The sequence below is a fragment of the Manacus vitellinus genome, unplaced genomic scaffold (genome assembly GCF_001715985.3).
Source record: "Manacus vitellinus isolate BGI_N305 unplaced genomic scaffold, ASM171598v3 scaffold_49_pilon, whole genome shotgun sequence".
NCBI classification, from domain to species: domain Eukaryota; kingdom Metazoa; phylum Chordata; class Aves; order Passeriformes; family Pipridae; genus Manacus; species Manacus vitellinus.
The window spans coordinates 5281659-5295993 of record NW_021940603.1 but is presented as its reverse complement, the minus strand read 5'-3'; the positions used below and the strand labels follow the sequence as shown (position 1 = coordinate 5295993).

At 38.0% G+C, this 14335-nt stretch overlaps 1 protein-coding gene across 1 annotated transcript in view; it reads left to right on the top strand.

Annotated features, from left to right (window-relative positions):
- The window catches only part of DOCK10 (dedicator of cytokinesis 10), a 121942-nt gene that overhangs the window by 84585 nt on the left and 23022 nt on the right, over nucleotides 1-14335 (top strand). The window contains exons 26-41 of the mRNA XM_018080034.2: nucleotides 1754-1867; nucleotides 3077-3148; nucleotides 3562-3708; nucleotides 4743-4826; nucleotides 7485-7581; nucleotides 8156-8200; nucleotides 8639-8814; nucleotides 8930-9046; nucleotides 10042-10153; nucleotides 10870-10991; nucleotides 11077-11191; nucleotides 11367-11433; nucleotides 11596-11643; nucleotides 12315-12416; nucleotides 13207-13331; nucleotides 13718-13830. Of these exons, the coding sequence (XP_017935523.1) occupies nucleotides 1754-1867; nucleotides 3077-3148; nucleotides 3562-3708; nucleotides 4743-4826; nucleotides 7485-7581; nucleotides 8156-8200; nucleotides 8639-8814; nucleotides 8930-9046; nucleotides 10042-10153; nucleotides 10870-10991; nucleotides 11077-11191; nucleotides 11367-11433; nucleotides 11596-11643; nucleotides 12315-12416; nucleotides 13207-13331; nucleotides 13718-13830 (1656 nt within the window). The remainder of the gene's footprint in view (nucleotides 1-1753; nucleotides 1868-3076; nucleotides 3149-3561; nucleotides 3709-4742; nucleotides 4827-7484; nucleotides 7582-8155; nucleotides 8201-8638; nucleotides 8815-8929; nucleotides 9047-10041; nucleotides 10154-10869; nucleotides 10992-11076; nucleotides 11192-11366; nucleotides 11434-11595; nucleotides 11644-12314; nucleotides 12417-13206; nucleotides 13332-13717; nucleotides 13831-14335) is intronic.

Genomic DNA, 14335 nt, shown 5'->3' with positions numbered 1-14335 from the left:
TGTGTATTTCAAATAGCCACATAGAGGAGAATTGCAGGTTGTTAGAAGAATTGAAGTAGATATTGCCATCACTTTGTCTCTTGACCTGCTCTGGTCAGTGATGACAGAACTAATGGAGGTTGTGATAGCAATGAGAAACCACTCACAGTCATGGAAAGAAGCTATGGGAGACACACAGTATGATGGGCTTCTGGCTGTAATGATATCCTACTTCACTGTGCAAGAAGTACTTTTCATGAAGTACATTTCATTTGTGGATGATGAGTAATACACATGACATAAGTTTGGAAGGAGGTGTTTAAATTAATTTTAGGAATAAAGTAAAGGCAAATACATTCCTGATAAACTGGAAACTTTAGCATGTTCGTGGGCAGAATAATGAAAATAGGCTAGGAGTTAGGTTGCTAAATGTGAAAACAGTTCAATTTCAGTGTTTACAACTGTTGTTTGATATTTCCATGGTATGGATTTACTTTCATACTTTATGAATGTATGTTTTTACAGATCATGTACCTCAGCATCTGAGTAGTTCCATTCTAGTCTCAAGTACTCCAGTTTAAGCATGGAAGAATTCTGCTGAGGTCCAGCAGAGCTGTTCAGGCTCCAAAATAAATAACCCACGTAACATTTAAATATAATTAATTAAATAGGTATTGAAACCTCATCTACTCAATAACTTAAAAATTGCAGTAAACACTTACTGAAAGAACCAGCTGAATTTCTTTGAAACTACAGGTGATTATTAAGCTACACCATAAGTTCATGTAGCCTGTTTTCCCTTTTCCAGCTGCAGTCAGAAACCAATAACTGTAATCTCTTTTTTTTTTTCCATCTGTAAGGAAACAAATATCTGGTTTACAAATGCTGTTTTGGGAATAAGGAAGTTGAGAATTGTGAGTCACAATGCAGTAATAATGCAAAATTACACTGACTTTAGTAACTGGACCCAGAAGTGCCAAACTACATAGGGAGAAGCTATAGCATCTGCTATGGAAACAAGGCTGCATACTAATAAGATATTTTCAAGGGATATTCCTTTCTTTTGCCAACCTGGTTGTATTGAAAAGGTATTTGGTCCCAACTGATGCACTGTTAGAGCTCTTGCTTAAGGGAAGGCACAGTGGTACTGAATTGTTAGCTTAACATGTTGAATAAAACTCGTAGTAGATTTATGAGTTCCGAGCAACTCGGTAGATAAATTCCTTTCTTGAGGGCTTGGTTTCTGAGAGGGGTATAGTTTTCCCCTTCTATCAGCTCCAGTGGGTGCTCTACACCTTTCAGGATGAAGAGTTGTTACCAGCTCTGACTAGCTGTTGCCACTGGAAGAAAGGAGCAAGTGAAAGGTGGCCCTGATTAGGTGGGTGAAAAACCCTCCATACTTCCTCTACTTGCTTAATCTTTTCTTTCCTGGTGAGCTGGCTTGAAAGGCAGTTTAGACATGTCAGGATCCTATGCTCTATTAAAAAAATAAATTCAAGTGCTGATTTTAAGCAAAATTTCCTCTTGATTCACAATAAGCTGAAATCAACAGGAAGTTGTGTTTGAAACTGGGATTTTGTAGGGGAGCAGTGTTGTACCATTACTGCCAGGGAAACTAAACTTTATGTGAATGGACTGTTCAGTTGAGATATTTTGGCAACAAAGATTGCCAGCTGTTGGTTGTATATAAATAATTTATCGTCACCGACTGAGGGGTTTTTATATTTGTTGTAATGCACATTTTGATAATTTTTATTTTTCCTTTCTTCTCCAGTATGTCTTCAGGACCAAATCATTTGATGGAAGAACTGTCCATGAGGAGCTGTCCAAGAATATGACTGGTCTTCTGAAATCAAATGAACAAGTAACAGTGAAACAGGTTTTAAAGGTGAATGACAGCTTGAATTAGCACATTTATAGTTATACTACTGGTCTTCTGCCTGAAACTCACTTGTCTCATTTCTTTCTCCTCTCCCCTTTCCCTGTATGAGCTTTGTGCAAACCACATCCTGCAGTGATTCAACAGTTAGCACACCTGCTGCAGGTTCTCAGCATAGCACATTTCTCAGAATGTTGTTTGCATACTAAAAGTTCCTTCTGTCTGTTACAGCTCTGTCTGAGTTGGAAACCTAATTCTTACACAATATGATGTGGGCAATTACTCTCAGGATGCTTTGTTTTAATTTTTAATTTGGAAGATGCAGGGAAAATATTCATCTGTATGTAGGATGTTTACATCTGATTTCCTCTCATAATCACCTTTGATTAACAATTACCAAAATAGAATGATTGAGGTTTCCTGAGGTTTCTCATATCAAACCAGGTCTCAGAAATTCATACATGTGTAAGGCCCATCACTGAGCCTCTCAGTGATGTACAAGAGCTAGCTAGTCCAGCTCAGGAATTCCCAGTGGCAAAAATACGCTCACTTGTTTAAAAAGAACCAGTTCTGATTTCCTGTGATGAGCCACTGCAATAGCAAAAAGTGGGCTGAAAAAAGCAGAAATGCTAGCCTGCAGGAAACCTGGGCCATCCAAAAGTACTTGTGGTTGGGTTTGTTTAGGGGTGGCTGGGTTTTTTTGCAATTTGTAAGCTTTTTGAGTGTATTTATCTCACATATCTGAGGATACAGATATCTGTATCCCACCTATTCACTGTTACAAACGATATTTGAAGAACCACTCTGTTCATGTTTTAAACAAGTACCATCTTATTCTGTGCCAAATTCCAGTCTGCTGAAACTAACAAAGCAGTTTATTCTCTGAGATCCTCTGCATCACACTTTTCTGCCAGTTACCTGCAAACAAGCCATGAAGACAGTGCTGAGTAGGAATGGGAAGATTATAGGAGTGGTGCCTGGGGGCTCCTTGTTGCACAAAACCACAATGACAAAATGCTGATGGCTTCAGCTCTCTTAAGGACATAATCCAGTGTTACTCAAATACATGACACTTAGATTTTTAAATTTACTTGTTGAATGGTTTTTATCATTGTGCATTACTGAGACATGCAATCCATCTGTAAGGAATGGTAATGCATCATAAAGTATTTATTCAAGTAATCGTTTTTCATTCGTTCTTTTCCTTCTTTTGAACAGCATTCCTGGTTCTTCTTTGCAGTTATCTTAAAATCAATGGCACAGCACTTGGTTGATACAAACAAAACAAAGGTAAGAATATGCAGAAGCTCATCAAGTAGGCAATCCTTCTCTTAGGGAAAATATAAAATGCAGAATCCTGGGAAATACACATATTTGAACTTTTCTCCTTGACTGGTCAATAAAATAAATGCTGTTATACTTTGTAAAATATTTGGCTTACCTAAAAAAAAAATTATATTACCTGCTAGGCTCAAACCTATTCTTGACTGTACAAGAACTGAGGGTAGGTTTCCCGCTTTCTTGTGGACCAGATTTTTCTGTTTGGAGTTTATTCTCAGAATAGATCCGTGGAATTCTAGGAATACTTTTCTTCTATGTTGAATGGCCTGTGCTTTAATGTCTTTATTGTTGGCCTGAATGTACTTTCAGGTTTAATGTGCAGCATCATACACTCTCAAGTTGATGATCTATTCCCTGCTTAGGTTTCTCGAACTCGGAGGTTTCCAGAATCATTTCAAGCTGAGCTGGATACCCTTGTGATGATTTTAGCAGACCATGTTCTTTGGAAGTACAAGGATTCTCTTGAAGAAACCAGGAATGCAAACTACAGCACTGCCAAATTTCTCAAGGTGAGATGTTTTGTCATTACAGCATGTGCACTTATTTACCCATACTTAATGCAAACTAGAAACTATTCTAGTCCAGTCAGAGGGATTAAAACCAATTCTGAGTGAATGATGGCTCAGTTTCCAAGTTCAGTGTTGGATTGTTTCATTTTCTATGGCCTTGGGTCTTTGAGATTGCAAAAAGCTTTATGTAAGTCTGCTTTAAATCAATTGTAATTCATTTCTGTGTATGAAGTTTTCAGCTTTTACAGATTCTTAAATTACGTTCAAATGGGTAAAAAGTTTGGTAATGAGACTGTAGTTAGAGTTGAGCTGGTATTTTTTCTTTAAATGCTATAACCCTGAATGACTATGGGTGGATTAATTGTTCCTAATTGAGGAACCATGTTTGAATGTATGTAGCAGAAGGCTCAGTGCTTTTCTAGTTTTGCAGAGTTCAGGAACTGCAGAAAAGGAGAGAATTGAAGATTGCATTCTCTATCTGGTAGGCTGACTCTGCAAGTTAAAAATGTCAGTAACTGTAGAACCAGGGCCCTCAAAAACCTTTACAACTTCTGTCAATATTTAGTCCCATCAGTCAGGAAGAGCTTGTAGTTGTAGTGTTGTACTTGGTCCCAGAGAGAAGACACAGCTCAGACAATGAGTATTGTGGCTGGACTGATTCCTCACAAGTCACTGCCCTGTTGCTGAGAGAGATTTTCAGGTCAGTTCCCATCATGTGCCACCTCTAACAATGGAGTGGTGCCACATGTGAGTGGCTTTCATTAGATAAGCTTTCTCTAGTGCACTGTGATGGCTATTTTAGTCTGTGGACACAGTAAAAATGAAAAGTTTGATCAATTTATTGTTACTGAAAATAAATGTAAAGATCAAGGCAGATTCGCCATTTCCCTGATTTTTCCTTGCCCTGCTGAAGGCTAACCTCATCTGCACAAACAATTCAAGTGTGACCCAAAGTGAACAGCCAGGTAAGGGAGGCTATGTACTGCTCTTTTTGCCTATAAAATAATACTTCTTTTTTTCCCCCGCTTTCTTAGCGCTGTTTTACATTTATGGATCGTGGATTTGTGTTCAAGATGGTCAACAATTATATAAGTATGTTTGGAGCTGGAGATAGCAAGGTATGGTTTTGATTTATTTTTTTGTTTCTGTTTTTTCTAAAGTGACTGACTAGCAGAATATTTTTATATTGAAATTATTTATGATTCCATGACTTCACCATGCTCAGAACTCAAGTCAGTGAAAACATTTACTGTAAATATGGATTAAAACCTCCTGGTTTCAAGCCACCTATTCCCCTTTTCTGGAAGTAAATAGCCATGTTCAAACAACTACTCACTGAGACCTGTAAGAGCAGACTCTGCAGATTGCTCAGGACAAAGCATTCAAAAGGCTGAATTTAAGCTTTGATTCCTTGGGAGTACATTTGTGGTTTGGTCCATAAAGATCAGCAGCAATTGGTATTAATTTTCTTTGAGGAGGATGAAGTAAGAGCATATGAAAGGAGTTAACGTTGTGTAAACTCAAGTGAGACTGTAACCATGAATGCCGTGTTCTTACCTCACTGATGATGCAAGAAGGCCAATCTGCTCCAAATAAGTTTGTGCTTGCTATGAGGAAAATTCCCTGCAGCCTGAATTTCTTCTACAATACCTGCAGTAGTCACTGATATAGTTTGAACAATAAATTTCAAACAGCGAGAGGTCCCCGAATTATTCAGCTTGACTCCTTTGCTCTTCATCCATCAGGATGAGTCACAGGCTTTTTCTCTTCCACACCAGAGCTTATGAGCTACCATACCAGAGCATATATATAGATAACAGAATGTATTCAAGATATACAATTTGAATGACTCATCTTTCCCTAAAAAGCTTACAAAACTTTCATCCATCAACTTCTTATAATTCTTTAGTGGTGATCTGGGCATTTGTGGCTAGAGTGAGATTACTTCAGGTCTGCTTTGCTTTTTACTATAACCAACTTCCTTCTGCTCTCAGGTCTTTCACCTAATCTCTGGAACAGATGTAGAATGGAGTCTCTCAATTATTGATGTCATAGCCTAAAGTCTATAATTCTGTAAATAATATTATGCAATCTGAAAACTGTTTCCACATTTCAAACTTCCCTAAAGACAGTCAACCACAGAAACAGATGTTTAATTAAAAAAGCCCATTAATGGCCAATGGAAAAGCCTGAGATTAATCAGTGTGCAGAGCAGCACTTAGCACCTCCTTGGCAGTAAGTGCGTGAGCATTGCCAGAATCCTTCCAGGTCCATCTGCCAGGGTGTTGGAAGCAGAATCACTGCAGAGTTGTGACAGATGTACTGCTGGAACAGGCTTTGTAGCACTTGAAAACAATAGTCACAAAATAAAACCAGAGATTTCTGACCTCAAGGAGAGAGAGGCCTTGCATCATTTTCATTTCAATGCCTAAGCAAGAGTCAGTCTTCCAAATGTGCGGCAAGATTTCTTTCTGTGTGTCTTTTGCTTCTTTAACTGGATTGTTTATGTATCAAAAAGACAATCTGCAAACTGACCTCCCTTTTCAGAAAATATAACAGTGTATATTGTTGCCTGAATATTTTGTTGGTGTACCCATCTATAGCAGTACAGTTTGAATTAATTGTAATTCTGTTCCACAGAAATATCCCTCATGATACTCCATATTTTGACATTTAAGGATTGTTTTGAGAAATATTTATTCAAAAGTTGAAATACCTCGTTAGAAACCAGTTCATTGCTGTGTTCCCTCAAAATGTCACAGTTCCTCTTGGGAAACGCATTTCAGATGCTTCACTTCTTTATTTGCCATTAGCATGTCCAGCTGTGTTCCTGATGAAGTGCAAGAAAACATTTCAGGGAAAAATTTCCTACTATCCACTACTTGGTAGACTCTGAAAAGTGCATGTTCCAGGTATCCTAGCCTGACAGTGGCAGCAGAAATGCTGCAATTTAATTATAGTGCAAATTAAAAGACTTTTACAAGTACTTTCTAATGCTAGAGCATTCAGGGTAGCCCTGAATAACTGCTTTCTGCCACTGAAAACAGTGAGCTGAGAAGATGGAAATAAAAATTTGTTACTGGATATCATATATTATCTTTATATCCCAGTGTCACATCATTATAGTAGGAATGATAAATTCTTGAGGTAATTGTAAGGCTCCACAAAAGATCATGGATGGCTTCTTTGGAGGGAGATACTAAGGAAATAATACCAAAACTATATATTACCCAAATCCCTTGGAGCTGGAACTCACTGGCATCAACAGAGGAAGTTTTTACTACTGTCAGTAAGTTCTAGATCTGACCTGTTTGGCTGAAACTTTGTATTTGACTGGCAAAAAAAAAAAAAAAAAAAAAAAAAGGAAGTAAAAAAAAATAAAAAGAGAAGTCATAACTATGATGGTTCAAAATTTCTGTGAACTGGAGAAGATACTTCAGTATGACTATATACTATAGTATATGTCATCAAAAGACCCAACATAGCTTTAAATATACCTTAAATATTTAGTTTGGATCAAGCTTAGGTTTATTAGTATGTCTTCAACAAAAAATCATAGTTGAAGAATCCAAAAAGCTTGTTTGTCTGTGACAAGTTCTTTTGATAACAGAGGTGAAAAGCACACGTTATTCGTGCAGCTTGGCATAACAAGTGGTAAGGTTTTGTTGTTGGGTGTGAGTGTGAAGTTTGAGGTAGAGATAAGTAGTAGTGGAGCTCTGTCTCACCATTTCCCCTGTTTTAATCTGAATTGAGGCATTGCCTGTTGTGATTTTCAGACTTTACATCAGTTCAAATTTGACTTTCTCCAAGAAGTCTGTCATCATGAGCACTTTATCCCTCTGTGCCTGCCCATAAGGTCTTCAAACATTCCTGGTAAGGTGCCTCCCCGGAGACTTTCTATATGATGGCAAATTATTGAGAGGTTCAAAGAGCAGATAATAATTAACTCTCTCAAGTGCTCTCATCAGGCTCTGAAACCTCAGACAGTTTTTTGGGTGTGGTACTTAAGCAGTGTGATTAAAAATAACTTATTTTCAGTATGCTTGTAAATAAATGCAACCTCTGACAGGCCAATGAGGGGGTTGGGAGGTGGCTCTCGCTGGAAGTTTTGAGGTGCATGTATTGGACCCTTTGTGATGACTGATTTACTAAATCAGCAAGGCTACTGCATTAGCCATGGGAGGTGGTGAACGAGGGAAGGGTTTCAAAAGGTACACCAGAAAGGGAAGAAGCTCAAACAATGGGCTCATCTTCATTTTACTTCAGTTTGCAGCATCAAAGAAATGCGTTTGGTTCTGACATACAGCTTTTTTTTTAAGAGTAGAAGCTGCTTAATTCAAATTTGAGTCAAATTTTTAAAACAAAGGCAAAGCAAATATGTTTTTTACAATTAATAATTAAAAAGTGCGTTATTTTTGCTTATTTTTTATGTTTATGAAAAATGAAGACACTGTGACACCACCAGAATCAGCACAGGAATATCGAACATCAGGTATGAACAAAATGACTGCATAAGTGAGCAGAATTGTACATCAAGAGCTTTAAGGTTTACATTGACTGCTGCCACAGCATTTAGACAAAAATTATTTACCATTTTCAAAAGTGGAATTGCTCTCAATCTCTGTGGTTTTTAAGAACCCTTCCAGCTAGGATATGGGACCAACAATTTTTGCCTCAAAGAAATTAGTAGTCTTATGAGCTAAACATTTGAGATTCTCATGTGGGAATTTATATATAAATAGTAGAGACTGCATGATTTTGATAAATAATAATATTAGATTAATTCATTCCGGGAAGTGAGGGAGCAGAACGAGGCAGTCAAATCAAGAAATCGAGGTTTAACAGTAGATTGAAAATTTGAAAAATGGCAGGGAGAGGATGTATGTAACCTATATATTAATTTAAGCATTCTTGTCCATTCTGTTCCAAGATATTCCAGAGTACACACTGACTAATGAATTTTGCCGTAAGCATTTTCTAATTGGAGTCCTGCTGCGGGAGGTTGGTTTTGCCTTGCAAGAAGACCAGGATATCAGGCACTTAGCTTTGGCTGTGCTTAAAAACTTAATGGCAAAGCATTCATTTGATGATCGATATGCAGAGCCGGTAAAGAAACTGTTTATTCTTTTCATTTACTTGTTCACACAGTAGCTAAACATATTTAGCCACTGGTATATGTTTAGTAGTTTCTTGAGGATTATGTTGTATATTTCATTTTCAGGCAAAACAGGCACAAATAGCAAACCTGTACATGCCACTCTACGGAATGCTTTTGGACAATATGCCAAGGATTTACATGAAAGATATGTTCCTCTTCAATATCAATACTTCCAATCAGGTAATTCATGTGATTTTTTTTTTTTTTGGAGCACTGAAATGATCCAATTGAGCCAGTCTATCCCAGTCAGTCTGGTGAGAAGAGGTCCAAGTTTATGCTGGTCACAAATTAGCTAACAGAATGCAGTTCTGAAAATGCTGATATACTTGCATCTGCAGAGTTTCATTTGGAAAGTCTCAATTTGCAGAGCACCTGCAGGGCTCTGGGAGTCTGTACTGGCAGGGCTGGGAACAGCCCCAGGACACTGGCTGTCACAGGGCTGGAAACTCGAGCTTAGAAGTTTGGAGCCCCAGCCAGTCCCAGTACATTTGCTCTGCTGCTGCAGGCTGGGGGCTGAGGATGTGTCCTCAGGCAGGTCCCTTGGCAGGGAACTGGGAGACCTTGATGTAAAGAAAAGCTCCCATTGCCCACAGACTCTTTGCAGGGTTACGTGGTGGACCCAAAGCCAGTACAAAGAGGGACCATGAGCTATACCATGAGCAGGAGACAGAGGGAATGCATACAAGTAAGGAGGGAAAGGGTACAGAAACAGCTTTACTGCCACAGAAAATGTCCATATAAACTGCACATCTGGAGGAGTATGTTTGTTTGTTTCTTTAAAGTTTAGATGTGTTATAATCCTAGTCCTGCTTTAAAAACTAAAAGCCAGTTTCTGCAGGGGTGTTGTGTCTTTCAGTGCTTCCAGCAAATGAGCCCATTTCATCTGAGCATTGCTAAAGGCAATTAATTTTCCTTTCCCCGTGCTGTGTTAGTGTTTCAGAAGCAAACACAGCTAGGCTTGCCCTGTCCTTTACAAATTCCACTATGAGAGCGTTTCATATTGCAAGTAACTATCTGGCATATTATGGCAAGCCTTGATCCTTTGAGGCTGTCATGTCTAAACAACTGAAAGTAGGTTCTCAAACTCAGCGTCTAAGCCTACTGGGTGTGCTGTCATTATCAAAGTTATGAGTGATATCACCTACTGGACTTTCCTCTGTTTCTTTCAAATACAGGGATCTAGGGACGACTTGAGCACAGCTGGAGGATTTCAGAGCCAGACAGCAATGAAACATGCAAACTCTGTGGACACGTCCTTTTCCAAAGATGTTCTGAACTCTATAGCAGGTACAAATAACAGATTGAACACACACATAGTCAGATTTCTGTGTACCTCAATCCATCGTGCTTTCTGCTTAGTATTCATGGAGGATGTCATTAACCCATTTTGTACAATATTTGGGGAAACATGGTATGCAATGTTTCTCTTCCCTATGGGTGTTTCTGGATTGATTTTTATTTCTTTGGTGAAACTGTTCTTCTTACACTGCTTCACTTTCTCTCCTGCTTTGGAATGATGCCAGTATTCAGGCTCTCAGAATTCCCTTTGCCTGAGTTTATTCTTGTAGTCTCTGCCTGATTTAAGAATTGTTCCAAGGTTTCTCCTGGAAAATCCAATCTCTTAGAGGCAAATTTTCTTAGTTTTTCCAGGCTTAACAGAATAGTAGAAACACAACTTAGTTTGTTCACTTCCTCCAAACCCCATTTCAAAATTCAAGGAAGTGAATTCAGGCATCTTTCCACTGATTTTTGTGGCTTTAGGTTAGGCCTGGCAGAATGCAACAGGCCCTTTTAATGCCATGAAAAATGGAAACTGAATCATTGTACTTCGATTTGTTGCATGTTTTCAGTACTAAACATACCCATCAATAGCTTTGCTGTTGGAAGATCAAAGCCCTTGTCTCAATCCAGCATGTGACACCTTTTAAGTTTTCCATTTTTTGTTAGTTTTTGTATCCATAAATGTTTTAGTTTAGCATGTTTGCTATGACTTTCATTTACAGCCTTTTCATCAATAGCTATCTCTGCAGCAAACCATGCTGACTCCAGAGCTTCCTTAGCAAGTCTTGAATCTAACCCAAGTACCAATGAAAAAAACAGTGAGAGAACTGACACGTGTGAAAAGGTACATGTGCAAATGTTGAAAACGCTTACCAGAGGTGGAAGTCTATCACTATACTAAACAAGGCCCCTTGCTGTCACTTCAACAGATCATGAGACCTTTGTCTTTGATTGGATCAACTCTTCGTTTTGACAAGTTGGATCAAGCTGAAACCAGAAGTCTTCTTATGTGTTTCCTTCACATTATGAAAACCATTTCGGAAGGTAAGAAAATGTGCACTCACCACTTAATTTGTATTTTTGTAAAATACTGTGAATGCTGAATTCAAACACAGATTAAATTAAAATAATTATCAGTGTGTTTTACAGGCTTTGGGGCAAGTTTATTTTGCTATAACAGATACATAATATATTTTAATATTTTAATATCTCCCTTTAGATGCACTGATTTCCTACTGGTTGCGAGCACCATTCTCAGAAATAACGGACTTTTTCAGCATTTTAGAGTAAGTTTACTTTGTGGTTGTTTGATTTTAATGTTGAATATTCCAAAGTGATGGCTGCAAACAATTTCTCTTTGGGTTTGTCCACCTAGTGGAATAGGCTGAGATATCTTTCGTAAGTATGAAGCCATTAATAGACATAAAATGTGTTGTTTTATCTTTCAGGGTTTGTCTGCAAAATTTCAGATATCTAGGAAAACGCAACATTGTAAGGTAATTCTCTAGTTACAGACTGTATGCTGTAATATTTAAATATTACAGCGTCATATTAGACTTAAATGAGGTTAACAGTGTATCTATGAATTTTCTTCTGAAATCATCAATTTGTCATACTGAAGCCAATGTATGCTTCATTTTTTCTTTTATGGAAACAATGTTATCATGGTGTTCTGGATGTCTGAGTGCATACCTGCTACAAAAGATGAATTACATGCAATGATATACAACCATTCTTGCATTTATAACTCAAAATGCTGGGCCTTTCTCAACAGTATTTCTGTTCATATGCCAAACAAGGGAACTTTGAACACTGGATTTCTGTGCAAGTGATGGAAAGAATAGTTTTAATAGGCATAAATAAGTGTTTCACAGCAATAAAAAAAAAATAATGTTCTGCCTCTCCGTACTCTCTGACAAAAAAGGGGGATTGTGTTCAGCTGTGAAATGTGAAATGCATACTTTATCTCAGTTGATGTTTCATTTTTAATTTTATGTTACCACTGTGAACTGGTCTATATGTCATACAGTGTAAAAGTTAAAGGTCGCCAAATAAACCAGTTCATGCTCCATGGCAGGTTTTGTCAGGCCTGCATTTATTCTACAGGGATGTGGCAAAAATCAATGTCACGTTCTGTAACAGATTAACACTCATTTTCTCTTAATAGGAAAATTGCTGCTGCTTTTAAGTTTGTTCAGGCCACCCAGAATAATGGAACCCTGAAAGGTTCAAACTCCTCTGGCCAAGCATCAGGACTGCTCTCCCAGTGGTAATGTCACATTGTATTACTAACTTGTGTAAAAACAAAACCTCTGTTGTCACCCTCCAGCCCTCATACCCTGCCACAGCACTGACCAAAAAGAGGCTGACAAAACATGTAACATATTTCTGAGCATCCAAAGCTGTAAACTATATGAGTCCCTTTAACTTCAACTTGACTTACAAGCTGCTGTTTAAAGTGTTATGTTCAGAAGAATTCTTAGTTACTATCAATATTGTTCAGTATTGCAGAAACAGTAGCTGTTGTTTTCAGCTCAGATCCTTTAAAAATTATGATAATCATTAGTATTTTAGTTCTAAGCTTCTCATTATAAATTAATGATATGTTTTTCAGCATCAAAGAGGGTTAAAAGAACACATGCATATGTACACATATTTTTACTGTCATTGTCAGTTTGTCACAATTTTTTCACCTAAGAGTAGCTGTATCATTTCTTTCTCGAGCAGGATATATTTTTCTTATATTCTGAGCTAACAGAACTCATCTCAGTTTCTCTTCAGCCAAAGACAGTTTTCTAAACATCAACCAGCTATTTAAGCTGGTGCTCTATTTCAGTACTCAATGCATGTTTTGTCCCCTGTGATCTCAAGAAATCACAGCACATGTTGGTTTTGTCCACCTCACTGACTTTCTTCATCTTTTTTTCTCTGAAAAGTTCTGCATCAGTTTGTTTAACTCAGCCTGTGAGAAGTAGTGCAGTAACTGACACAGAAAAATTCAGAACAGGCATAATAATATATTCTTTGTTTCTGTTTTTAATGGTACCTTTCAATTTCAGGATGCATTCTACTTCAAGTCACGATGGCCACAAGCACCACAGATCTCAAACATTACCAATAATCCGTGGCAAAAATGCACTTTCTAACCCCAAACTCTTGCAGATGATAGACAGTAGCACTGCAAGTAAGTACAGAAATTATTTACTTCCCTCTGGACTTCTATGGGGTTTAGGTCAGGCTCTATATAGACCTTTTTATGGCAGAAGGTTCTTAAAATTATGAGAACAAAGTTGTCTATTCCACTTTTCAATTAGGTTTCTCACCTCCTTTGAGGATGAACAGAAACAATGCAAGGATAAACTCACATCTCTGGTGCAGCCAGTGAAAGTTGACTCGAATTCCCCCTCCTTTCATCTCCTATAAGCAGTTTTCTTCAAAATACCCCTCTGATTAAGTGTGCAGTTAGAACCCCATCTCTACTGTATGATACTTAATGACCAGACTGAGAATTAAATCATCTTTAGCAACATTTAGAAGATTGCTTGTCATCTTGCTTTTTATATGTTGCAGGTACCTCCAGTGAAACAGACATTGTACAGTACGTAGACACAGAGGCAAACATTGCTACAGAGGTGTCCCTCACAATCCTCGACCTGTTGTGTCTTTACACTCTGAATCACCAGGTATATTTTGCTGGTTTTGTTTTCTGTTTGAACGGGTGCCATGTGGGATATGTGGTGGAATGAAGCAGGCACACAGAAAACTTGGAATGCCTGGGACAGCAGGATAGGGAAATAAGACATGCCAGTCCTCAGTGAAGGTCTTTTAGAAAAGAATTGACTCATAGTATCCAAACTGAATAGAAGGATGTGGAAGAAAAACACATATCCAGGGCTATGTAAAACCCTGCTCTGCTTGAAATTGTCATGCATCTACTAATACAACACCTTTTCTGACTCATGGTTATCCCACTAGATTTCAGAGATTTTTGACAACAGATTTCCAAGCTGGTTATTATCTATATCTCTTCAAGTCAGCAGATAGACCCTCTGCTTCTTTAAAAACTGCTCAGATTGCTTCAGCAAGTCCAGATGACTTGTTGGAGGTCTCACAGCCACAAGACAGCAAACAGGTCCTTTTACCTTTTCGTGTTCCCTGTCTGCTACCCAGCCCTTAAATACAGTGTGT